The 25934-nt window shown below is 40.1% G+C and overlaps 1 protein-coding gene across 1 annotated transcript in view; it reads left to right on the top strand.

Moving 5' to 3' along the window:
* The first annotated feature begins 12769 nt into the window (after window positions 1-12769).
* The window catches only part of LOC139719980 (sideroflexin-5-like), a 51869-nt gene continuing 38704 nt past the window's right edge, over window positions 12770-25934 (top strand). Inside the window, exons 1-3 of the mRNA XM_071631360.1 lie at window positions 12770-12910; window positions 23078-23146; window positions 25334-25438. Of these exons, the coding sequence (XP_071487461.1) occupies window positions 12836-12910; window positions 23078-23146; window positions 25334-25438 (249 nt within the window). The 5' untranslated portion in view covers window positions 12770-12835. The remainder of the gene's footprint in view (window positions 12911-23077; window positions 23147-25333; window positions 25439-25934) is intronic.

Below are 25934 nucleotides of genomic sequence, written 5' to 3'. Positions count from 1 at the left end.
TAATATAGTACAATGTATTACCTGTTTGTATCATCATTGTATCAGAGTGCATGTATTCAGAACTACCATTTAGGAATCCATATCCAAAACTCATTTCTATTTCAGAACAACTGGGCCATGTGTTCATTGCTTCTAAGTCGTTTAACTGATATACATGGATATGATTATGAACACTTTTTTAAGTGTGCACGACACAGCACTTTAGCATGTACTGTGAAGGAATACAATAGGTCCTAACAATGATACTGCACTATCATTTGCAAAAATTCAGAACACCTTATAAAAGGTAGAATTTGACCCAAAGCTGTACTCTATAAACGTGAGATATGTTTGAAAAAAATCAAATATAAACATTTTAAAAATTATTTCAAAATAAAGTTGAAGAAATACTAGTAGTTTGCATAGTTGCAAGCCGTTGTCATTATCATGATTATTGCGTAAAGACTTACGGCTCAATGAAGTGCACATAATGTTCAAGACATACCAGTAATTGAGACCTGCGATCATAGAAGCTAATGCATATTACATCAACGATTCTTTTACGGGCTTTTTAGATGGCATTGTATTCTTTAAATCATATACAATTGGTAGCATTTTGATTGATCCACGGACGGACGGACAACCCGAAAACTTCTCGGACCTCTTCTGGCGGAAGCATAAAAAGTTTGCCATGTACATCCATCATAGTAACATTATTAAACATGAAACGGTGACATTTGAAAATAGAACTTTATACCCTTATATTCTCAGGAAAGATACACAATTATGCAATGTTCTTCAAAGGGTAATTTTTAAGTTTCAAAAAGTTGACTTCCATCAGAACAGTACTGCTCTACTTTGGCAATTGGAAGCAAATGACATACCATCCAATCTGAGTTAGTGATATTTTCATACTCTATCTAGTGCGCTCTTAGTAGTCAATTCTTGTGCATGGACACTCATCCTACCAAGTGATGTGCTGGGCAAGACATCATGACATTACATTGGCGTCAATAAAGAATGACAGAAACATTTATCTTTTTTTTTTTTACAATAACTGTCAGTTTTGTCAATTGATTCCTTTACCCAAAGTAGGGCAGAGTACCCCAAAGTTTAAACACCTGCGTTTTTCTCCTTTTTTTTTTTGGACATGCATACTATCTTGAACATCAACAACATCTCTGTACTATTATACAAAACGATGAACATAAAGATCCATATTAATTTTTCATTGCTTCTGTATGGTCTGGGTGACTGGATGTGCATGAACCATTTATGATTCATTGTGACATAATTCTACATTTGACAAGTAGCACTATTATGGCCAGCATATTTGCCACACTTTCCACACTTGTAGGATTTTCGTGGAAGTTTTATGCCTTTGTGTGCACGGTAGAGGCGTCTATTGCTCCTTCGCATGATCTGGACTAGTGACTCAACTCCTCTTCGATGATTAGTACCTCTAAAGTACTCCGTTGTTGTCATGTCATTTAATTTTTCTAGTCCCTGAGCATTGAATATGTGGATAGAACCTAGCCTTTCTATGATATCAGCGGCATGTACTACAAAGAGATGCATGTAGGGGGTTGCTATCTTCGAAGTGCAAGCATCTACCAGGTTGTCATACCACTCAACCAAGTCATTTCTCAACTTTGTCAATTTGGCAGGCCTGTCAGGAGACATGGCCTCAGCCTTCTTGAATGATCGAACATCGTCATACAGAACCCTAAACCTGCGCCATGCATTTACCACTACATGTCCGTGTGCATGAGAGTCAACAAGCTTTTCTATGTCATCCAAGACTTTCTCAACTTTTTGTTTTTCTGGTCCTCTCAGATCCCGGCATTTGACCATTTTGGCATCTTTGTCATAAGCCAGAGGAGCACCACGCACACCTGCTTTCTTCAAGATGTCTTCCATCTTAGCGCATCTTTTCATTTTTTCAGGAGCATAACACCTACTCACTGATCCAATTTCTTGCAAGTCAAGCTCGTTGATCATCTGAATAATCTTCTTCAGTAACCTGTCTGTGATTCTAAGATACATGTGCAACGTATCAAAAACTACGTTCTCCGTTCCGATCGACTTGAATATAGGATCTCGTACACAGGAATATCCCTTTTCACCGATTCTCCTGGGCTGTTTTGGAGCTGTAACATGCAAATGTTGACTATCAATCAGGCAGTAGATACACGGATATTTGGAATTGGCCGCTCCCATTCCACAGATGGTTAGAAGAAACTTGTAATCTCCTGATAAATGATATCGAATAGTGTACTCCAACTCGTCAATGACAACACTTGTGAAGGAAGCTACATCCTGCACTATATCCACCAAGTGTTCTTTCAACTGACTGTATTTCTCTTCATCGCAAAGTATCGCTATGGGATGATGTACACTTGCGGAAGTTGCATTGGCTTCATCGTTTAGAATTGTACATGTGACATTCACGTAATGCCAATGGCCTACCACTGTGCCATCTCCAGTTATCTTCACATCTACGTTCTGCTTACCTTTTCCAAGTATGCCCTTGTCTACAAGACATTCAATTTCTTTTTTCAAAAGTACCTTTATATCTCTTTGAACTCCTGGGTTAGACGACTTGGTTTTGGACAAAGGGATATCCATTTCGCATTCAGTGATTGTCATGTGGCTTTTTACTTTTTTGAGATTCGGGATATTGCTGATACACGCAAGTGCATTCCAAGACTCATCTGAGATGCCATGAGCATCCTTTACTAGCACGGCGAGATTTACCCTTTGTAAAATGTCCTCTTCATTACATCCTGTCATGCTACACAACTCTTCTGTATCTTCAATCAGAGAAATATCCTTCAGTTCTCCACTGTTTGTGTCTGTTACAGTGATATGTATGACACGAACTCCCCACGAATCAAGAAATTGCAACCTGGCCCGACACTCTTCTTTGAGATGCATTGAGAGTCTCCTGGCATGTCTCCTTGAGTAATGTTCTTTTCTCATCCATGCTGATCGCTTGCCTGATTGTCTATTTCTCAGTAACATAGAGAGATGCAGAGCACGTTTCTTGTACTTTTTCCTGATCAATTCAAGGCGTTCATTCTTTTTCAAAGCTTTTTCAAGCTTCTGTTTTATGTCTGTCAACTTCTCATTTTTTCTTTTCAGTTTCTTTATGGTATCAAGCAGACTTTTTTGCGGACATTCTGACTGCAAAATTTTAAGCTGCCATGTCTTTGTCTTTTTAAGCCACTTACTGAACAGAGCTCGCTGCTTCCCTCCACGTCGTGACTGCTTTATTCGAGAAAAAAGTCCTTTAGGTCTGATTAGATACGATTTTATTGCATTCAGTAGACGAGGAGTTGAAGAAATATTCATAGAATAATGTTGACATATAGAAGAAAACACAATGTTTGAAACCTGTTGTGGACCCTTATGCATATGTAACTTTGTAACTTCAGTAACAAAAGCCAAATCTACATTTAAAAAAAAGTATGCCATAGTTCATGAATGAATCAAACTGCATAAAAAATATGGAAATGACGTGTGAGTGTAAAATGTCTCAATAACTTTGAAACTAAGAAACTGTAAAACTCTTAAACAACCCTGAAACAAAACGTTGTTGTGTCTTGACTTCATTTCTGTTGTTTCCACTCTTCTCGAGTTCCATACGACCTTATGAACCTCAACATCAGATAGTGCCCTCTCTCCAGGTGATGTTCTTGCAGGGTACCACTACGTTCCACAAATTCGGTAATTGGTCTCATTTTCCTGAGCTTTAGGTAAAGGCCCTTTTCTTTCACGTATGCGAAATCCCCTGCCATATTGGTTATTCTTACGTTCCAGTCGGGTCCGAGGATGGCATTCAGCTCATTCATTAGGTTACGGTCTTGAGTATTTTTACAAAGTGCAAATACTTCCTCGAACACCAGTGGATCTACAGGGACACGTGCCACGCACTCCGGATTCTGGTTTATGCTGATTGTAAGTTTTTCCTTTATGGCAAGCCTGAGCGCAGTCTTGACATCACTTGCTGTTCCGCAGCTGCCTGAAAAATCTTCTTTGGTGATGAGATCCGCCTGAAATTAAAAGTCAAGTTCATACAATCTCTCTGTAAATCAAAGATGATAATACTAAGCACCCATCATTTATTAGAGAAGTGGTAAGTATACACACGAAGGATAAGTAGGTAGAAAGGAATCATGTACAATGTATAACTGAATTATAACAATGGCTTTATCCCTTCGGCAGTTTAATGTTAAACATGGGTTACATGATTAGGAATATACGTTTTCCTGTTCAATTTCGTATTAGTGCATGGAAGAGTATAGAGAGTCATTCAATTTCGATATAGGGCAACAAAAAAAAAAAATTCATAATGGGCATTCAGTTTCACATTAGAGCAATCTACAGAGTAAAAACATTATTTAGATTCCATATACCATAGGGCATTCAAGTAAGCACGAAAAGACACGTGACTGAAGATTCCTGATAGATTATTTGAATTATGTTACACAATTAAGAACAAGCATCTCTACCAATTATACATGTTGATTCCTGGTGACGTGCAATACCGCATACATCTCATTTTATTGCGTTACTTGTTCATCTTCACATTGTATACAATGTATGACAAATTTTCTAACATTTTTGTCAATCATATCATTTCCTCAAATCTAAGCTTCCCCCTAAAAACAAAAATATAAATATAAACAACCCTCCAGATCACACTCTATAAGGTGACATCATTTGTCAAACGCAAGTCAGCTAAACTAAATTCTACAATTGACAGTGGAATTTAACTTCCCAAGAGCTTTTGGAGCATAGGACTTTTTTAGGGACTTTGTACAACACATTCACAGTGCCTTCATTTTCCAAGAGATGGACAGCATTTCTGACATAGGAATTCTCTTCTATGCTGGTATTGTATATAATTATGAAGAAGTGATCAGCTCTGGGAAGACAACATTGCAGTATCTATTGTACGTTCCTGTTAGTTGAACTGATTTGTGTTTGGCAAATGATGTCCTCTCCAGACTGTGCTCTGGAGTATTTTTTATCTTTATTTGAGCTTAGGTTTGAGAAAATGAAAAAAAATGTTTGAAAATCTATTCAAGTACATGTGAAGATGAATAAGTAGCACAATAAAATGAGATGTATGCAGCATCCATGCACATCAGCAGGAGTCAACAGGCATTTGGCTTTCCATTGACCATAGTTTAAATTTTGGAAAATACATCTTACCTTTTCCAGCCACTGATCCCACTGATCCCCCCATCCGGTATATAGTGAACTAAAACCGTGTGATCATCTTCCTCCAGAATCTTTCATGTAAAAATAAACAGAGCATCAATAATTAATTGTAAGAACTAGAGTTTCTATGATAAGTTATCAAATGAAATGATGAAAACGATTTTCTAGAATGAGATGAACAATCTAGACAATATACTTAATAAGCTATCACCTTGTGCTATAAGTATAGTATAATACTCACGGAAATAAGAAAAAAGCTACCCACGCACTACTGTCTCTAAAGTGTTCGATATTATTTTTTTACTGGGACTTTTATTAAATACTGCTGTGCTTCAGTGCTTTAATATGGTTGACAGTTATTAAACACTAACGTCAGATTTACAGTCGATGAAAATGAAAATGAAATGATGAAAAAAAAAATTAATCCAATTTTTTCCATTTTTTTCCCCCGGGTCGGGGGGAGGGGGGGGGGGGAGACAGGAAGTAACCATGGTGTTACGATTACGTGGTCGAGGACGTGATGCGTTTCATGAAACGGTAAACTTTTTGTCAGTGATATACACTGACAACTGTTGAAAGCTACTGAAATCCTTGCGTCTGATTGGCTGATAGCAAATTTGTCGGTGAAAACCTCCGACGAACTTGTTGATGAAACGCCCCCCAGATGGGCGCTCATATCACCCGCCTTCCTGACAACATGGTCCATGTTAGGGGACCTAATTTACACCCTAAGCCTGAGGCCTGCTCCCGAGACTGTAACTTGGCTAGAACAATTGAGGGACGTTATTTAACTGCCGCTGAATACGCAAGAAAAAGGCTCATTCGTGTTAATTACCGCTCACTGACCCTGGTGGACCGGGTTACGGTTGGTGCTGTTACTACGTTAATACTACGTACTACTAGTTACTATAGCTAGTACACTACAGACTAGAGTGTATACCTTACAGTAAGTGTTACCTTACAGTAAGTGTAAGTGTATACCTTACAGTATACCTTACTGTTAGTGTTACTGACTGTTTTTACTAGTGACTGTTTGATGAATGCATAAATAGTTTTGACTTTTACTAGTTTAATCCCCTCTATAAATTACACTAGTTTGATTCGTTATATTCTACATCGGCGCTAACAGTTACATGAGACAATACTTAAACATGCTTCAAAATATTAGAATGATGTTTAGTAGAGTTTAACGTTAGGCCTACCTCGACATCAAATGCTGACTTTTTGTTCCACTGGCACTGCAGTTGTTTTCTCCTGGGTCTCCGCGGTAGGCCTAATTCTGGAAGTTCTTGAAGTTTTTTGAAATGTCCGATGCAATATGAAGCACATCTTCTCCTTGGTCTTTGGGTTGGGTGTTCATTCATTGGTTCCAGAATGAAGTAGTCTCGTACTTGTAGAATAGAGGTCTAGAGCCCTACTCGATGAAGTCCAAATATGAAATAAGTTCTAACACTTTCTTGTGTTGCATGCATACGTAATATTACGTATACAACTACATCTAGTCACATTAGCTATATTACTAGTATAGCTAGCTAGCTATCCCCTCAGTGCATGCATAATACAGCTAGCTGCGCGCATCGCATGCTGGTATTTCGCGGAGCGCGACCACGCTAGCCAGCCGTCCAGCGCTAGCTCGTGATTGGCTAATATCTTTGACCTGTGTTTGTATGCAAATGAGGTCAACGCGTGATCAATTAATGAATATTCATTATACACTACCAGCAACGGGTTTCAATTGGTTGTATGTTAATGAAAATATGACATCATACCTCATTAAGAGTTTGTCCGCCGACGTGTGTAGACTTTTTGTAATGGCAATTAACTCCCCCATAACAGGTCCATAATCTTCAGCACCAGAGCCCCACTCCAAATAACTGAACGTAACTAGTGTGAGGAGGCGCCTCACACCCTAATTTTCATGTGCACTGATTCCGGTGTCTTAAGAAGTAGTCAAACAAATTAGAGACCATTGGTGAGCAATGCGGACACTGGCCCTTTGTCTCCTGCCCCTTGTTTGATATCGTTAATTGTAAGCGGAAATTGACAGGAAACACTACAAAAGATTTTGCATAGAAAATAATGGGAGGAGCTAATGGAACATTTCACCAATGGGGTTTTATTATTTTGTGGAGACCACTCCCAAAGATCAGATTTAACCAATGAAATAGTGGTAGGAAAAGAAAATGTGAATAGTTAATCAGGTATAAAAGAGCATGTTTGAGAGTTGTTTAAAAAGTTGGTGAGTGTCAAAACTTGGCGAGTGTCAAGACTTGGTGAGTGTCAGACTTGGTGAATGACTGAGCTGAGAGGAGAGAAGTGGCAAGCAAAATTCGACCGAGCTCCTACACATTATGTAGAGAAGCAATTAAGAGCGTCACAGAATTTTGGAACTTTGAGAGTTGTTTGAAGCTTGAGGAGACAGGAGCAGATTTTTGGTTGGAGACCACTAAGATAGAGTTGGAAACCCCCTTCCTTCACCCATCATGTCCTCTCCAAACTAATTATTAACCTGCACTGACACTGTGTACCTCGCTGACATAGAACTGTGAGCGTCATCACGACGATGTTAATCGGACTGTTCACCTGATTTAATTCGGCTCGCCCAAAGTCAGAGTGTAATGAACTCGAGCGACAACTGGTTGACTGGCGTCATGGTCATGATGGTCGGAGCATTCCATCCGACTGAGGAAAAACATGTACCTATTGTTGTAGGTCCATGAGCAAAGTAAAGTGACAGCGACTGTGTTGATGCTGGACTCCCCACGCCCCCCTGGTGATGAACCGGTATACGAGTTTGTGGTAGAGGCAGATTTCCGACTGGACACCCCAGCTCATCGACGATGACGAGAACGACATGCGGAGGAGGTCTTCATGCGTCGACCAAACAGACGTCGAGCTAAGTGGCCACACCCCCACTAATTTCATTTTCCCAACTAACCAAACCCCTTCCCCTTCCGTAAAGTAAAATGGTTGTAAAGGGTCTCCTGTTAATGAGTATTAAAGAGATGAGTGCGAGAGAGAGGTCCAGTTATATTATGTATTATTGATTAGTGTTGCAAAGGTGACAAAATGTCATTCCGTAGATATTTGCAGAAAATGTGTAATGAGTTGTAAAAAGGAAATTGTTTGTGAGCCATTCATTATTTCAGGCCTACGGGAAGGCCGGTGAATAAATATGCTGTTTGAAGCATTAGAGTTAATTATACAAAGTTGAACCCTTGTTTATATTTTGTCCTCACCCCTGTGGAGAAATATTAGGCCCCTTTTAAATTTTGGTATTGAAAGTTGATGATGATTGGTGTCTATGTGATTACCTAACCCCCGACCAGTACAGAGAGAAGCTAACAGACCAGACCAACATTTATCCGCCTCTGTACAACACTGGTCGCCCCCTTGAGGCAATTTGGGGTTTGGGGGGGTTAGACTTATATATATATATATATATATATATATATATATATATATATACATATATATTCAATGTCGTTTCAGAATTCCCCAATGTCAGAATTATTTCGTCTATCATTTTACTAACATATTCAATATCTTTATACAAACGATAAATTTCCAACATATTTATTATTTCCACAAGCAAAATTGCATATGATATAAATCGCTGCATGTTCTGGAGCAATAAGGAGATACAATATTGCACTTCTTTTGAGAACACCACACCATTCACTCGAAATTAACCAACACTCACAGTGTACTTTGCATAAATGGAAATTACTTTTGGTAGGTTAATATTGTCTACCTCAAAAAGCGTGAGTAACTTTCCAAATATCTAGACAAGCTTACATTGCTTTAAAAAAAAAACACGTTTATACTCAAAACTCTTAACATTGCTGAGTGATCAATAGCAATTGAAGACATCATTTCACATTTTGCCACAAAATATACTAACATTCTAAAATCGGCCAGCATTTTACACGACTTTGCATTACAAGTAAGTAATGATACTTTCTGTCGAATTCTATAATGTCGTTCGTTAAATTTCTCTTCCTCGGAAATTTCGTATTTCCATAATTATAAGACATGAATAAATTGCATAGATCATTGACGTGTGTAAATCGATGAAACTTAAAGGGACTGTACTGTACAGGTTGAGGTAGGGATTCATGTTTTGAACATTCCTAAGTGAGATAATGAAAAACCTCTAATGAAATATGAAAGAGCATGTAATTTTAAGAAGGATTCAACGTTTATTTGATGAAAATTGGTTTTCAAATGGCTGAGATATCCAAAAAAGTGCTAATAATAAAAGGCGACATGCCCCAACTTTATTAGGATCTCTTTGTTTCACCTTGTTTTTGCATATCTCAGCCATTTCAAAACCGATTTTCATCGAATTAACTTTTGATACCCCTTAGAACTGCATGCTCTTTGACATCTCATAGAGTGGTTTCTGAATATCTCGCAAAATGTTAAAAGCTAAATCTACACCTCGACCAGAACTGTACACACTCTTTAACAGTGATAATAATAATTATGATAATGATGATAATAATAGCATGGTCTTATTGACCCAGGGTAGCCTCTCCCGTGTTGCCACTGCTGTACCAGAGGGCCCTATAGCTGACATTATTATTACCATATTAGCGTTGCTCCATTTACACCTGGGTCGAGAGGGACACTATAGGTAAAAACATCTTGTCCAAGGGCGTAAAGCACTGGGCGGGAATCGAACTCGGGTCAGAGATATTCATCTTCCGTCAGTCCGGTCGATTTCAGGGGGTTCTTCTCCGCGCAGAGTCCCAATAGCAGTCACCGAGTGACGACCCACCGCGGCATATGGACGATCTCCCACCGGCCACCGGCCGATTTATAAGAAATCGCCCGGCGGTCAGCCGCTGATCAGTAATGGACATCTGCTGGTGTCCCCATAGGAGCACCGGCGCGGCGGCTGCTCGCCGGTCTCTGCTGGAAATTTCTCACGGGCTATACAGGGCGTATCAAAAAAAAAACTTTACACTTTTGAAAAAATTGTCTAAATTACATTTCAAAATATTTGGAAGATTTTTTCATATTTATGGATGCCCAATAGTCTCATCTATCAAGTGCAATCAACAAAACAATTTTTTGTTCACGCTTGGCTGAACACTGACGCTCTTTGTCCAGAGTGTGAAAAATGACTTGCGCCAAATTGAAAGAAGATGGAAAATTCAGCCAGCAGTCCAAAAAAGTGTTCTCATTCAAACAAATTGCTCTTGGCTCACAGTTTTGATTATGGTATGATAGTTTAGGAATTTTCTGACGATTTTTTTTTGTTTGTTGTTGTTGTAAACGAACGTTTTAAATGGTTCCATTGTGTTATGGAAGGTTGATTAACAACTTTAAGATCTTTTAAGCACAGGTATCACAAATCATGCACAGACATATCGAACCCACCTGCCAGTCACTCAGTCAAGAAAAGTACAAAATTAATGCATCCTCAGATCATTCAATCAATACAAGCAATCAATCCAATCAATCAATCAATCAATCAATCAATCAATCAATCAATCAATCAATCAATCATGCAATTAATCAATCAAGCAAGCAAGCAAGCAATCAATCATTCATTGAATCAATCAATTAATGTGTCCGTGTATTTTGAAAACTGTGCTTTAAAGATCTTTAAGTAATTACAAACTCTAATTCTCACCAATAACTTAGAAATGAAATCATTAGAATTACGATAAAGCTGACAAAAAAATCTCAGACTATCATAGCATAATCTCAGCTTTAAGCTTTAATATATGCAAGGCTAATAGACAGTGGAAATATATATGTGTGCCAAGATTTCGCTCTGATTGTCACAAGTGCAGCCCAATCGTATCCTCTGTACTTGAATGGAACAGGCTAGATCATTCAATTAGATCAGCTTCTTCCATAATATATTCATTTAAGAGATTGTTTAAGCAAAGTTGCTATTTGTAAGTAACACACGAAATTCATTTTGGGCTTTATCATTCCTGTATAATAGCGTTTTAATTGTTATTTCGGCACACTGGTGAACTCTCGCTGTGGCATGTACTTACTTTGCAATGTACAGTATGCTGGTATGTATCTACACTGTATTTATATGTCATCTTCTGTATATACGTTTTGCTAATTAATGTACATATGTTCATCAACATTATTCAGGGCTCCATGGAAGACCACTATTTATTGGTGAATGGACTACCCTCACAAAAGATTAGAAATAAATAAATAAATAAATAAATAAACGAAAGCACAAATACCTGGATAACATAACATGATGATGAGGGATATCCTCAGTGACGTCCGTACCAAATATAAACTATAGATCAGGACCATTTAATATATAGATATGAAATAAGTTAAAAAACAAATGAAATTGTCCAAATGGCTACCGGCATATATACCTCAGCCATATTACATAGTTCTCTTAGCTTACATTACATAGTTCTCTTAGCAGGTGTACAGTATGTCCCCCCCCCCCCAAAAAAAAAAAAAAAAAAAAAAAACAATCAGATTTTCGCATTGATAACACCCCGCAACAGGATTAAACTGTTTAAATGCTACTTCAGAGTCTTAAAATACAATATCTTGGCTCTCAATTTGGTAAAGCGGTCACAGAAAAAAAAATGTGGATTGTTGTAAAGCATGTCATGAGGCTGACACTTCGACGATGCTCTTGTGTGAGAATACAATAGACAGAACTTGGAGGGAAGAGATTTCTGACATCCTCTACAAAACCCTTAATTTCTCTTTGACCACTGAAGCAAATCGAATGGGGTTTTCTGTAAACATTGATGAAACACCCCCCAGGGGGGCGTTTCATCAACGAGTTCGTCGGAGGTTTTCACCGACAAATTTGCTATCAGCCAATCAGACGCAAGGATTTCAGTAGCTTTTAACAATTGTCGGTGTAAATCACTGACAAAAAGTTTCATGAAACGGTCCCCAGATCTGTCCTGACTTATCTCTCGACAGGTTGCACCGCGGCACCGGTTTTACCATAGCCTTTAAACAAGGCGACTCGCTCTGCGTGCCCCCGTATAGCGCGTTTACCCCACAAACCTGTTGGCCGGCGAGTGGACTCGCCGGCCAACAGGTTTGTGGGGTAAACGCGCTATACGGGGGCACGCAGAGCGAGTCGCCTTGTTTAAAGGCTAGTTTTACCAGGGAGGCGAGGTCACCTCCCTGGTTGTATAGTACACTGAGTATACCCGTTGTGTAAACAAATGACAATTCTTTGTTTTCGTCTGGAATGAGTTCGTCTGGAATGAGACTAACAGCTACCGTTCGAAAATAAACCAAGATACCCGCCTTTAAACTAAACTGGTCATCAACATCACACCCTCAAAAATAAATGAATAAATAAATAAATAAAAAATAATAATAACAATAACAACAATAAAACTAATAGACGCAGCCAGAGCGGATTAACCCGCTCTGGACGCAGCCTAGCCCTAGCTACCTACTGACCAGGGAGGGAGGTGATCCCACCTCCCTGCTACTAACCCCGTACACGTACACAGAGTGCAGTGCGCTAGTGATCAAAACGACTGAAGCTGTCCGTCCTTCCTGCCACTATTATACTTGTCAACTCGTTTGAACAGCAGGTACACTGTAGTTCCCAGCGCCAGGTACGTGTGGATCTTGAATAAACGGCATCGAAATGGAACAGATCGGATCGGAACTAGACAAAGATGGCTACCCCCCTTTCCAGCTCAATAAACCAAGATTTGATCAGGTACACACGGTTAACACATTTACACCTGTTTAGTATCGCTGAAAATTGATGACAAGTCGTAACATAATGGTAAGCCGGGCTATCAACTACACGGTCACTATCGCATAAATATCGGGGAAACTCGCGGGCGCGCAAAGGACGTGTAGCATTGGGGGTACCACCTATCGTCACCCTAAGGATCTGTAGCTTGTTTATTCTAAAAATATAACACAAATTCGCCTAATTCTTACCTCAAACATGCATAAATACTGCAGTTTTGAATGTCGTGACCGTCTCGTTGATTATGAATCTCCGTTTTAAAATAGCGCAATTTTAGTGGGTGCGTTCCGTTTTCTTCGCGCAGCTAAAAAGTGTACCTTGCGATCGGCACCCCCACACAATCATCATCACCTCACTTGCTAAACTGGTGACCCCGTATTACGAACAACAACGCAGCAAGCATGACTGACACGACATCAACTCCAGCCACGCCCGAGCTTGCCTCAACAATGGCTGCCGACACTACTGCCTCTCTGCACCTTGAGATGGATATTCCTCATCACCCAAGTCCATCTCCCCTTTCTCGGAGCCGATGTTCTGCATCACTGTAATCTGCTTTTCGACATGCACTTCTCAACTTTGCATCAACGGGATCGCTCCTTTTTCTCGTCACCGGCCCGCTGTCACATGCACTCGTCCAGCCCGCGGCCACTCCCTCAATACATTCACCTAAAGGACTTTCCCTCGATCTCATGCACGCATTTTATCGACACACCTATCGACATTTCAACCACGCTTTTCATTAGTTATGAGCGACTCCCCGACTCAACTGGTTCTCTGAACCATGTTACGCTTACTGCCGGGGAAATTCATTGCGCCCATGACGAACTGACATCTAACGACGATTTTGACCCCGCCACTTACGCCGGCACTTACGCTCATCTTTTGTACGTCAGAACGCAGTCGACGACGACATCGCCCGCCACGCCAACGCCAATCATCTTCGAACATGCCATCGCAACGAGCACGCTGCATATTTTTGCCCGCCACGATGCCGCCCGGCTGCCGTCTATTCACCCGCCGCACGCCTCGACGGTTCCTTCGGCAGGCACGCATGATCGACATCCACGACCGACTAATCGCCGCACTGACACCAACACCTGCCAGCATCGACCCGCCTTCAACCGCACGACGCCATTCGAATCGCTCGAACTCTCGACACGATATGATACGAATTGCTCAACAGCTGTCGCTTCGACACGATACGACACACTGCGATACGAATCGCTCGACTCTCGCAACGCCACGATACGACTCGACATCGCCGACCATTGCCTCATCGACCGCCACGAACTCTCGATTGCCCTTTGCCTAACTTCGGCTCGACCTCGAACACATCGCGCATCGGCTTCTACCGGCACGACTCGCTGCTGCCGCTGGCCATCTCGCGCTTGCCAACTATCAACACGACATTTCCAGGCGACTCACTGTCCTGTCGAGAGACCGTTGATAGCTGACAATCTGACATCAACATCGACCATCCGTTCACCCCGACTCTCGTCCACGCCACATACGTCCTACTGACTACAGTTAGTCTTCGTCAACTGCGATAGCCGGACTTTACCCGAGCACGTTATAATCGCAAGCGATAAAAAGACTCGGTCATATACCATGATAAAGGACATTCGTGTTGGACACTCATTTCACCGTTTGTATCATGATTACTATTATCATGTCTGTCAAGTAAGCATCACCTTGCACATTTCAATTGTAATATGATCATGCTTTAATTCTCTAAATTTCTATGTTGCCTTTCCATATGCGATATCACCGTTCATAATCACTGCCTACAACGACACGCGTCAAACTGCCAGTGATTATTTTTGTATCGTCATCTTGCAACGAAAATATGTAAATTGACGGAATTATTGTGTGGCCATGTCAGTACTTCATAAACATAATTACCAAATCCCATGCATTTTAATTGTACATGACGCATATAATTCGATAAGTTCATTGCTTTGAAACGATTCAGCATAAATGACATTTGTTCCGTTCGCATTTCTCGAACCACTTTCACTTTGGCATTGTCATGTATACGATTACATAGCGCGTTTCATGCCTTACAACGGTTCACGAAATCTGACATTTGAACGAATGTTAGCATGTACGTTTTCCAAACCATTCTGTACATTTTGTAATTTCTACGTGTGCTCTAGCCTCGCTGCATACATTTACATTTTCTATCGTTCCCATCTCTCTTTTCCACCTTTCGAGAAGCTCACTAGGGGGGAGCTACTGTAGCAGCTCAACTTTTCTCCAGTTTCTCTCCTTCACAATCTCTCTCTCACCGCTTCGACCTCTCCGTCTTTCCCACTCTCTCTCCTCCTCTCTCCGTGGGTCATTTATCCTCCCCGCTGGTTCTCTTCAAAACAATTCCAAGGTAACCGCTTGTCAACACTGACCACTTGTTTCACTGTCTGATACCAGAGAGGTGAGTCACCTCTCTGCTGTTCTACATGTATAAATACCGACTGCTCTTTGTGTAAAAATGCAGAGTGTGTTACAATTTCATCATGAGCGACTTGCTCAGACAACTCGCCTCGGTGCAGAGCATCCAATAAAACCTCATCTACAATGTACGCTCGGAGTGCTCGATGTCTTCATTTCCTATAGTGTATTCGACCTTAATTAATTAGTGAGTAGGTGTGGCTACCACCACACAATCATCATCACCTCACTTGCTAAAATTTAAAGAGGCACGTCGTACGATGCAGCGCTGAGCTTGTACAACAAGTACTTAGTAGGCCTAGGCCTAGTACTACAAGTTTACGGCGGCTATGGCTAGGATAAACTGTACGTAGGACCGTTGATCTTGTACAGCTGACAATAATGCACCCTGTACACTGGCCTGGGCTGGGCCTGGGATGAGGTAGGGATCAGGGAGAACGCCGCAACGGGAAACGGCGGGGGTCATGTCAGCATGTCTGAAATGGAAGGTTACCAATTTACTGTAGGCCTAAACGTTAGTGGGATTGGGTTTTGGGGACAGTCGGCCTTGACTTCCCCCTCCTCTCCTAGGCCTACTTGACTCTAACGTTACTGTATGGTACTTTATAATACAACCTTAACCTTGCTTAACCAGACCTGTGGACTGTGACTTTAACCAGACTGCGGGGTCACATGACTGACACATTCAAACCTAGTACCTGTCAGGTGACTATTGACCCCCATGACCTTGATTTGACGCTTCATGACTGGACTGAGATTTCCCACGGATGTGTACAGTCACGTAGCGCGTAGGTCCTAACGTGTTACACCTGAACTCCTGCCCTGGAAAATCTGTGGGCGTCATTCATATCAGGCGCATCCGTTGGTGTAGTCGGTGTATAAATTCCCGTAAAGTGGGAATGAATCCCACTTTATTACCTTACCTAGGACTCAAGGAGTCATAGCAATCTTCTATGTGGCCCCTTTTAGTTTAAAAATGAAAGTCTGGCTAGTTGGTGCATGGCGGTGGGTGTGGTGGCCTAGCCCGACCAGACACTGTGAGAAGCACAGCGTCAGACAGACGGGGCCTCACCATCAAAGTGGGGAACCACAACACAACTACAAAACTTATAACAATTTATACATTACTTATAGACATTTGTACGTTACTCACGTAAACATGGTAAAGTGCATGCTTATAATACAGAAGGTACATAAGTCCGTAGAGAGCCCTCACAAAAGTCCATTGAACAAAAAAAAAATGGCACTTTCTAGTGCAATCCCCGACCATCGGGGTTCATCGTTGCAGAATTCAAAATGGCGCGTTGACCACTCAGCAAATGCAAATTATGCGTGCGCGTGCATGGCTGGAAGTGCAGCGATCTACTGCCTGTGTGCGCTCTTTGGTAGCGGCACGGTCGACAGCGTGACCTTTAAAAGTGCATGCATTCCCGATGGCGTGAACTCCCGATTATCAGATGTACCGTTCGCACATGCTGCATATAATCTTCATTTTCGGTAAGTTGTGAAATGTGTATGTCAATGTCGATAACATAGATATGTAGTGTCATTAATGAATTACATTTAATGAGTTTGAGGTGACAAAAAATGATGTCAAGTATCGAAACTCAAAGCGATCGTAAAGCTCTCTTTGTGTTGTGGGCCATTCCGGTACAGCCCTGTCACTATTTATACAGCGACTGGGCTGTGTATAGTTAGTGGTGGCCATGTGGCTGGGGAGGGTCATGAAAAGTGACCCCCAAAGTTAGGCTAGCTTGGAAATTGACCGAAAGATCAGTCTGTATCTGGTCGTCGGGGATATATGTTCCGCGGAGACTGCGTCTTACTTCATGGATGCCCTGTTGGTCTCTTTTCCAAGCCTTAGCCAGAAGGTCTTGGTCGAAAGGCGTTTAATAGGCAGGATCATAAAGGGTTATATTACCTACCGGTACCTGAAATGAAAAAATGAAGAAGAAGAAAAAAATTACTATTACCAGACTTCACAGGTCTGTGAGATGAGATGTTGGTACCAGACACCATTTTCGTGACCCTGCATCACAAAACAAACAGAAAGTTGCCAGACATGAAATTTTAGTACAGAGTATATTCTGAAAGAGCAGAAAGTGTTAACTGAGAAAAGAGGCTCTAAAGTACAGTGTCTATTCAAGCGCTTAATCTTTACCAAGCTGTGCTGGCTGTGTGATGAATGGGACAAAAAGCAGGATGTAACCCACTGGAGTAACAACAATGAAGGGATTAAGAGATTAAACTGAATTGAGCATGCCTTATTAACACACTCTGTCCATAATTAATGCAACTTTCAAAGCAGTAGCATCATCCTTTCAAAAGTTATTAGAGTTGAAAATGTAGAGTGTGTACAAGGTTTCTAAGAAATGAAAAGGGGACTGTAAAGACACACCTAATCTCACTATTCTGCCAAAGAAAAATATTCGAGATAAACTGCTAAAAAACCCACTTTCCTGCCCGTTTTATGATCCCAAATTTTAGCATAGTGTAGAGAAAGACTTGCTCTTTCAGAAAATACGAGAAAGTCAATGTCGGCTAGTTTGACCCATTTCACCTATTTTCAGTTCACACAAAATCAGTGTGTGCGACTTTTTGTTCGTTTTGTGATGCACGGTCACATAGATTAAGACCCCAACCACCACCACCACCACCACCACCACCACCACCACCACCACCACCACCTCCACCATAGAATCAGGTCATGAATAAAGGTATGACTGCACTGAACCTCCTACAAAGGGATGATGACCACTTTTGGATTTCAAAAAGGTTGGCATATCCATCACCCCCCCCCACCCCCACACACACACACACACACAAACAGACATACACACACACACACATCCACACACACATGCCACACACACACACTCATCAAACTATCACACTCCGTAATGGTGTTCCATTTGCTACTTAAACCACCATCCATCAAATCCAAAGATGGCAAGTTTTTTAACTAGCTGGGAGTGAGAAATTGATTTAGTGAAGCAACCGAAGGGGGTGGGGGTGGGGGTAGAGCAGATTCCCCCCACATTAGCTTTGTCATTTTGGAATTCGAAATTGTGCAGGTTTGCGGTCAATTATGATACAATTTTATAGGCATAATTCTCATCTTTGTTATGGAAGATGGTCCTGCAAGATGTCATTTTGAGCATTTTTTTTAACACAAATTTTGGTGAAGGGTGAATGACTTAGAGTTGTATGGCAGAATTTTTAGGGGCCTCTATGGATTATTTGTTTGGAACAAGTATATGCCATGTGGAGGACATGGTAGCATGGGAATTCATGGGGGCCCGATTCATTCACTGCCCACTGGGGTACATTCGAAAACCATGAATAGCACTGGTCAGCAAATATGTGCATCAAAGCATACATTCATTGGTAATGTACGTCGATTCCAGTTGGGATTCTTCCACTGTGCATTGTACTAGGTGTTTCAAAAACATTTCCCACTTTTGATTCTTAATAATTCAAAAACTATATATCAGATAACACTGTCATTGATGTGAGTGATAGCTGGATATAGTGTACAATTTTGTTGGAGGTGATTTAAATATGAAAGCATGAATCAGTTTCATGAAATCTATGATTAATTTCACAGATAGGTTCCAGATTTTGCTCTATTTTCAACCCTCTGTACAAAACTTTCACTTTGCACAGGGGTCAATGGGTGTGTATGGGAGTGTGTGGCTAAGACCCTGACAATGGTCCTGAACAATGGCCAGGGTTTGAATGCTTCATTATTTATTGATGAGAAATTCCACTATCACAACTAGTCTTTATTCAGCCTCTGGCAGTATCTGTGTAAAGTCAAAGCCTGCCAATACTGTAGTTGAGTCGCGACAGTGCTCTCCCTACTGTACTTCTGGAAAACGAAATTACAATGAATACCTTCTGTTCTGTCGTAAACATGGTGACAGTAAGCAAAGAAAATCAATAAGAGTATACACTTGTGTATATGGAGCCTTAAATAAATCTACTGTGAAACAAATCGCCCCAATGAAAAATGCTGCTGAACTCTTTACCAAAAATGATCTCTTTTTATCGCAAAAGCGACAAATTTGTCAGATCCCAAATTTAGTGATATGTGAAGCAAAATTTGAAAAGATTGCCAGCTGGAATGAAATGTGGTGTTTGCAAGCACATGGAAACATGTGCTTACTTTTTCCATGTGCATGCATTTTACCCTTCAGACTAGCAGTGCCCAGGGCAATCCACATGAATTATTGATTAAGCATTCTAGTGCCTGGGAGCGCGAGACTGACGCCTAGTCAACAGGTGGTTCAGGCATGTCCATTGTTCAGGGCCATTGTCAGCACACACTCACATACACATCATTGGTTCCTGTGCAAAGTTCAATTTTTGGATACAGAGGGTTAAAATTTGACCAAAATCTGAAACCTTACTTCAAAATCAATCTTAGATTTAATGAAAGTGATGCTTTCACATTCAAATCACCTCCAACGAAATTGTACACTATTCAGCTATTACTCATATCAATGACAGTGTTATCGGATGAATAGTTTTTGAACTATTAATGATCAAAAGTGGGAAATGTTTTTTGAAACACCTAGTACTTACACAGAGATCAGTGATGAAGCTGTGCGCAATTAATGATGGGGATTCTCAAATACAGTATATCCGAGATGGGGCTAGCCTTCCCACTCCATGGTATACCCTCACTACAGTGTCTTAAAACTGATGCAAGTGATGATGAGCCTAGACAAGGGAGTATCAGCGAAACACATATCATCTCAGATGATTAACTGTGGAGCGAGAAGTAGATACCTTACAATGATGCCTTGTCAAAAATGCATACCATTTTTTTACTTATCAGGCAGCTACCCCCCACCACCCAAAAAGTCAGACAATGGTGTTGCATTGAATTTTTGGCTACACCTGATATCATCCCACAGGTTATACAAGGGTTGTTTTTCCAGCTACAACTCTAGGCTGGCCTGAATTTGGGGGCCCATTTTCATGGCCCTCCCAGTCTAGTTCTACCAGTATGTCTTTGGTATACGTCATGACTCTAGGGATAGGGCTATGGTGGGGGTTGAAAATGTTACATTATGTTCTCTCTGGAGAGAGATACGATGTAACTGTGATGTACAACAATTCTAAATTGTCGGGGAATCATCTGTCATGGCATGTACCCACAGTAAGCATTGAAAAGTGCATGTACCTGCTTATCAAATACTGTAAAACCAGAAACATTTGTGGGATGAAACTTTTGCGAAGTGCCGACCATGAAAAGTTTATGAGTATACTGATATTGTATTGTGTAGACAAAGTCTTTCATGTGTATTTTACTCTCGTGAGATGCAGCTCATTGTGAAATTAATGAAAGTTTCATGTATGCGAAAATTTTTGGTTTTACAGTAAAGCTTGTGGCATCAAGCAACTTTACAATACCACCAGATAGTTTAGAGTTAAAAAGCTGTGCTGGTGTGAAGGTAAGAATTTCAGTACTGCAACTTCAAATTAAAATGTTTGAGAACCGAATACAAATGGAGGGGAGAGTGTATGAAACATTTTAATATTGTAAGAAAGCTTAATACTGTAAATGAAATTTCATAGAAAAATTAATTTTTGTGTATTTCGTGCCATTTTTGGCTAGCGCAAATTCTAAAACCTGTGAAAATATCTTCACAGTTGTCTCTGCACATTTTGAAGAAGTTGACATTTGCGTAGTGCGAATTCAAGAACTTGCAAATATTGTTTTGATCGGCTCAGCGTGAAAATTATTCGCACAAAAATATAGACGTTTACAGTTGACCATGTACACTGTTTTACAACTCTCCTTGAACATGTCTACATGGAGACTGAAGACAAAAGAAGAAACAGCCATTGAAGACTATCTGTGCTTCTGAGCAAAGGTTATATTTGTCTCCTACTACAGGAATCTGACAATCTTGATACTAAGTGCTGGTTGAGAAATGGGTTAAATGGGGTCCATAATCTGTAGTAAATTGTTCATGTAATGATATTCCCTATGGTCACTGAAATTATTTCCCCTCCAGAACAAGTACAATTAACTTGTATGCAGATACCAATGTACATCAGGAATATATACTGTACATATCATATATATATATATATATATTTTTTTTTTTTTAATTCCTCCACAAGCTGTGTGTTTTTAGGTTGTCTCTCTGTCCATCTGTCCTTTCTTTCTTTCTTTTTTTTTGTCAATGATTGATTTTGTGGACAACGTATCTGCAGGACCACTTGAGGTATGCACATGAAACCTGACATATGCCTGCATGAATTATTGTAGCTGTGCCTATCAGGCTGTGAAAACACACGTTCAAGGTCGAAGGTCATAGGTCAAGTTTACATTCTAAAATTTCAATATTTCCTCCATAACTCTTCAATCCCCGAAGGCAGTCTCATAAAACCTAGTGTATTTTAAAGGGGCATAGTCCCGGTAGTGAAGAGGGCACTGTTGATGATACTGCTGATCACCGTTAGCATTGATACGAAGATTTCTGAAGTTGGGCTGTCATCAAGAGTAAAGTGCGTAGCGGTAGGTGTTGCTAAGTAATGTTGCCTTCATTGTCTTCTCTGCGCATCGCGCAGTCTGTAGTAATGCCAGGTTGCGTGCATATGTGCTTGTTATTATGACATCACAAAAGAAGTTTGCTAAAGCTGTCATCCCCCTCAGCAGAATCATGAGCCGAACTGTGATCGGACCACTGACTACAGTGGATCAGACTTCTTCGGACTCTGGGAAGTGGGCCAAAGCGTAAGCGCTAAAAAGGAGTCGATAGCGTAGGTCTCTATAGGAAACTTGCGCCGTGCGCTCGCGTACGCATTTGACTAAAACACCGGGACCATGCACCTTTAAATACCTGTATTACCAGATCTACACAGATTTTCTCAGAAAAAAAAAATTGGGCCATGGGGTTGAAGGAGAAAGGTTAAAGGAAAATGTTAAAATGATACTTTTTTTTTCTCTATATTTTGGAAATGAGAAATGGTTCAAGATTTTCATGAATTCGGTACATATATTTGTATTGCCTGACAATGATTCGCTTTAAAAATTTTGTTATTGGGTCAAAGGTCAGGCTAAAGTGCTGACATTACACTATTTTCTCTATACCTTGGAAATGCACTTTATAACTGAATATATACATATATATACTAGATGTACCCAGTACATTTATATATACTGCTCAATGTTTTTGAATAGGGAAAGATTTTGGCCTTTGGATCAAAGGTCTAGTGGAAACACTGACATTTCACTATTTTTTTTTCTTCATATTTTAAAACTGGCTCAAAGTATTGTCATGAAAATTGATGACAGTAATTATTAGAGAAAGTTGTTGGCCATGGACTGAATGGTCAAGCCTAAGGGTCAAAAGTCAAATGAAACTTGGTTCAAGGAATATATTTAAACCATTCAACACATTTTGGGGTTGTACCATCAAACTTTCAAACATGTCATTTCACTTTCTTCCAGTCATGTGGATCTGTTGTCTCATGTTGTCAAGATGTACTGTAGACCTATTAGGATTATTTTGGCGAGTGCATTCAAGTTACTATATAGCAACATTTCCAGTTTAAATATCCCTGATGAGCTTAGTTACAAATCATTCAGTGAATGTGATAGAATATTCATAATCTGTGTGATTTGTATTCACAAATAATCATCTCTTTTCATTACAGAACACCTTTATAGGTCGGTACCGTCATTTCCTGGATATCATAGACCCAAGAACTTTGTTTGTTGGTAAGGTAAGCAAACCTTTATTGCAGTCTAAGTCACAAGTTATTTCGCTGTATTTCATTTTATGTGTTGGTACTCTTGATTTAAAAAAAGTGTAAGGTAAAAGAATTTCAGTGCACCACAAAACAAAAATCTGAAAGGTCCACTTTTTTTCGTGGTAAATGCTTGCTCCTTAGTGGTCTCAATTCATGTAGGCCTATCCAGTGAATCCATGAATTGAGACCACCAAGAAGCAAGCATTTACCACCAAAACCATTCCTAGTGGCAGTATCAATTCTTTACAAGTTCTTTTGATAGGCTCATTTCTTGTGCTCACTGAAGCATAACACAGAGGAATGTTTATCAAAATGAAATTAGACTAATTCCCCATGAACAATTTCGAAGTCTACACAACAATGGAACTGAATTTAGTCCACGTATCTAGGGTAAAGGGGTTTACCAGCCCCACATGCTCATTGAAGTGTGACACCTTGAAGGAAATGCCACAGGATCACTGTACATGCACAATGAAAAAGGATGTCATTCAGTTGATTCAAGTGCACAAAATCAAAGCACTACCTACTGCATAATTTCAATATGGTTTTTGTTTGTTTTATAATGTGCTCATTCAACCGTGAATTGACCAACATTGTGTGCAAAAGTCGTTGTTAGCTTTCCAAAATATAAATTCCATCTGTTGGAACAAATGTACCATGGGAAACATGTCCAAACTGCCATTTTGGCAATTTTTACCCCGTGATCACTCAACTGTGAAATTTTGCCCACAAGTCATATGTGACCGTGCGTCACAAAACGAACAAAAAGTTGTACACACTGATTTTGTGTGAGGACTGAAAATAGGTTAAATGGGTCAACCTAGCCGATCTTGACTTTTTCATATTTTCTGAAAGAGCGAGTCTTCTTCTACATTATGCTAAAATTTGGGATCATAAAGCGGGCAGGAAAGTGTGTGTTTTAGCAGTTTATCTCGAACACTTTTTGGTAGAATAGTGTGATTAGGTGTGTCTTTGGAGTCCCTTTTTCATTTCTTAAAAAAACTTGTACACACTCTTCACTTTCAACTCTAATGACTTTTGAAAGGATAACGCTACTGCTTTGAAAATTGGCATTGATTATGGACAGAATGTGTTGATAAGGCACGCTCAATTTCAGTTTAATCTGATAATCCCGTCATCGTTGTTACTCCAGTGGTTTACATCCTGTGTTTTTGTCCCATTCATCGCACAGCGAGCGCAGCTTGATAAAGATTTAGCGCTTGAATAGACACTGTACTTCAGAGCCTCTTTTCTCAGTTCACACTTTTCCTGCGTGTGTGCTTTCTTTCCAATATTTAGATAGGTTAGGAGAGTCCATTTGATTTGAGTTTTACATCATTTTAAAGGTTGAAGTCTGCTCTTTCAGAATATACTCTTAACTAAAATTTTATGTCTGGTGACTTCTGTTTGTTTTGTGATGCAGAGTCACATGGTGTGACAGGAAGCACATAAATTGTGCGTTGCATGCCTTCTTATGCTGGAAAATTGAAATTTGTTCCAATGTCATTGAATCAAAGTTACAAAATACGGCTTGTGAACTTCAAAAAGTGACCATTTTGCCTTCAAGACATGTTCACTGAAGCGTGACGCGACAATTTATACTGAATTCCACCTGATACTGTAAAAGTGGATATTTTCACGCGTCTAATTTTTCGCGCTTGAGCGGGTAAACAGAGTTTCGCTTGTTTTTAATTCCGCGGAATCAAGACATCATGCACGGGAACATATGGCAAGCAAAAATTTTCGCGCTGCTTTCTGTTTGCGCGAAATGCGCAAAAATTTCAACACCGCGAAAATTTCCACTTTTACAGTAGGTAACTTGGAAGTACAGCTACTTGCCCCTGCGTTTAGATTTCCTCAAAGGTTCCTGATTCAGAAATTACAGCGATTTGTTTTAGGGGGAACGTACTTTTTGTTTTAATAGTGTTTATGTACAAAGTGTACAAGAAAGAGGACTATTTTGTATAATATCTCACAAAGACCTTTGTTATGCTGCCAAAGAAATTGCTTGATTTTAGCTGAAAGTAAAATTCTGTAATTATTAAACCAGAGAATTTTTGGCAGCACAGCAGACTTGTTCACACCAGTGAGCTGAGGACTGTTTCTCGAGTTAATCATAATGTGTGTGCAATTTACATCTCTGTGTCAAACCCTTTACAGAAGCAGCTGTCAGATGCTGTTGGTCTGCTGAATGCATACAAGGAAGGCAACCTACCTGACAGGGTGACCAACAAGCAGCTGTGGGAAGCTCAAAAGATTAAACAGGTGTGATAGCATAAACAGTTTTTAAACTTACCAGTGTCAGTATTAATGTGGACAATCTTTAGTAGTTCCATGATCATGATCCATGATCAAAAGGGAGACTCTTGCTTTCATTTCTTGTAAGAGATTACTGGTACTTTTCTTGTTAAATCTTACTTCCTCTAACAGAGTATGTTTTAATGCTTAGTTGACAGCTGTTCATATATGCGTCATAAGATCAACAAGGCTTTGCAATCCTTAGTGCTCTCCTTTTATGAACAAAACATGTACAAAAGTGCAAATGGCAGGCAATAATGGGACACTACCACATGCACCCATGATGCATTACACCAAGCTCAGTATGTGAGGCCCCCATGACTGTTATTTCAATTTGTATAGAATTCATTGAATTATTTATATGAGATTAGTTTTGCCCTACATGTCATGAGTCTGCTGAACCCAGCCTCTTTGTTCTTTGATTGGAGAAAGACATCTTAAAGGTCCTGTTTACCTTGAGTAG

The sequence above is a fragment of the Diadema antillarum genome, unplaced genomic scaffold (assembly GCF_040938485.1).
Source record: "Diadema antillarum isolate AM-2024a unplaced genomic scaffold, OU_Dant_1.0 scf00000010, whole genome shotgun sequence".
Lineage (NCBI taxonomy): Eukaryota > Metazoa > Echinodermata > Echinoidea > Diadematoida > Diadematidae > Diadema > Diadema antillarum.
Note: the sequence above shows the minus strand (reverse complement) of the source record. Positions and strands in the feature narration are given on the sequence as shown.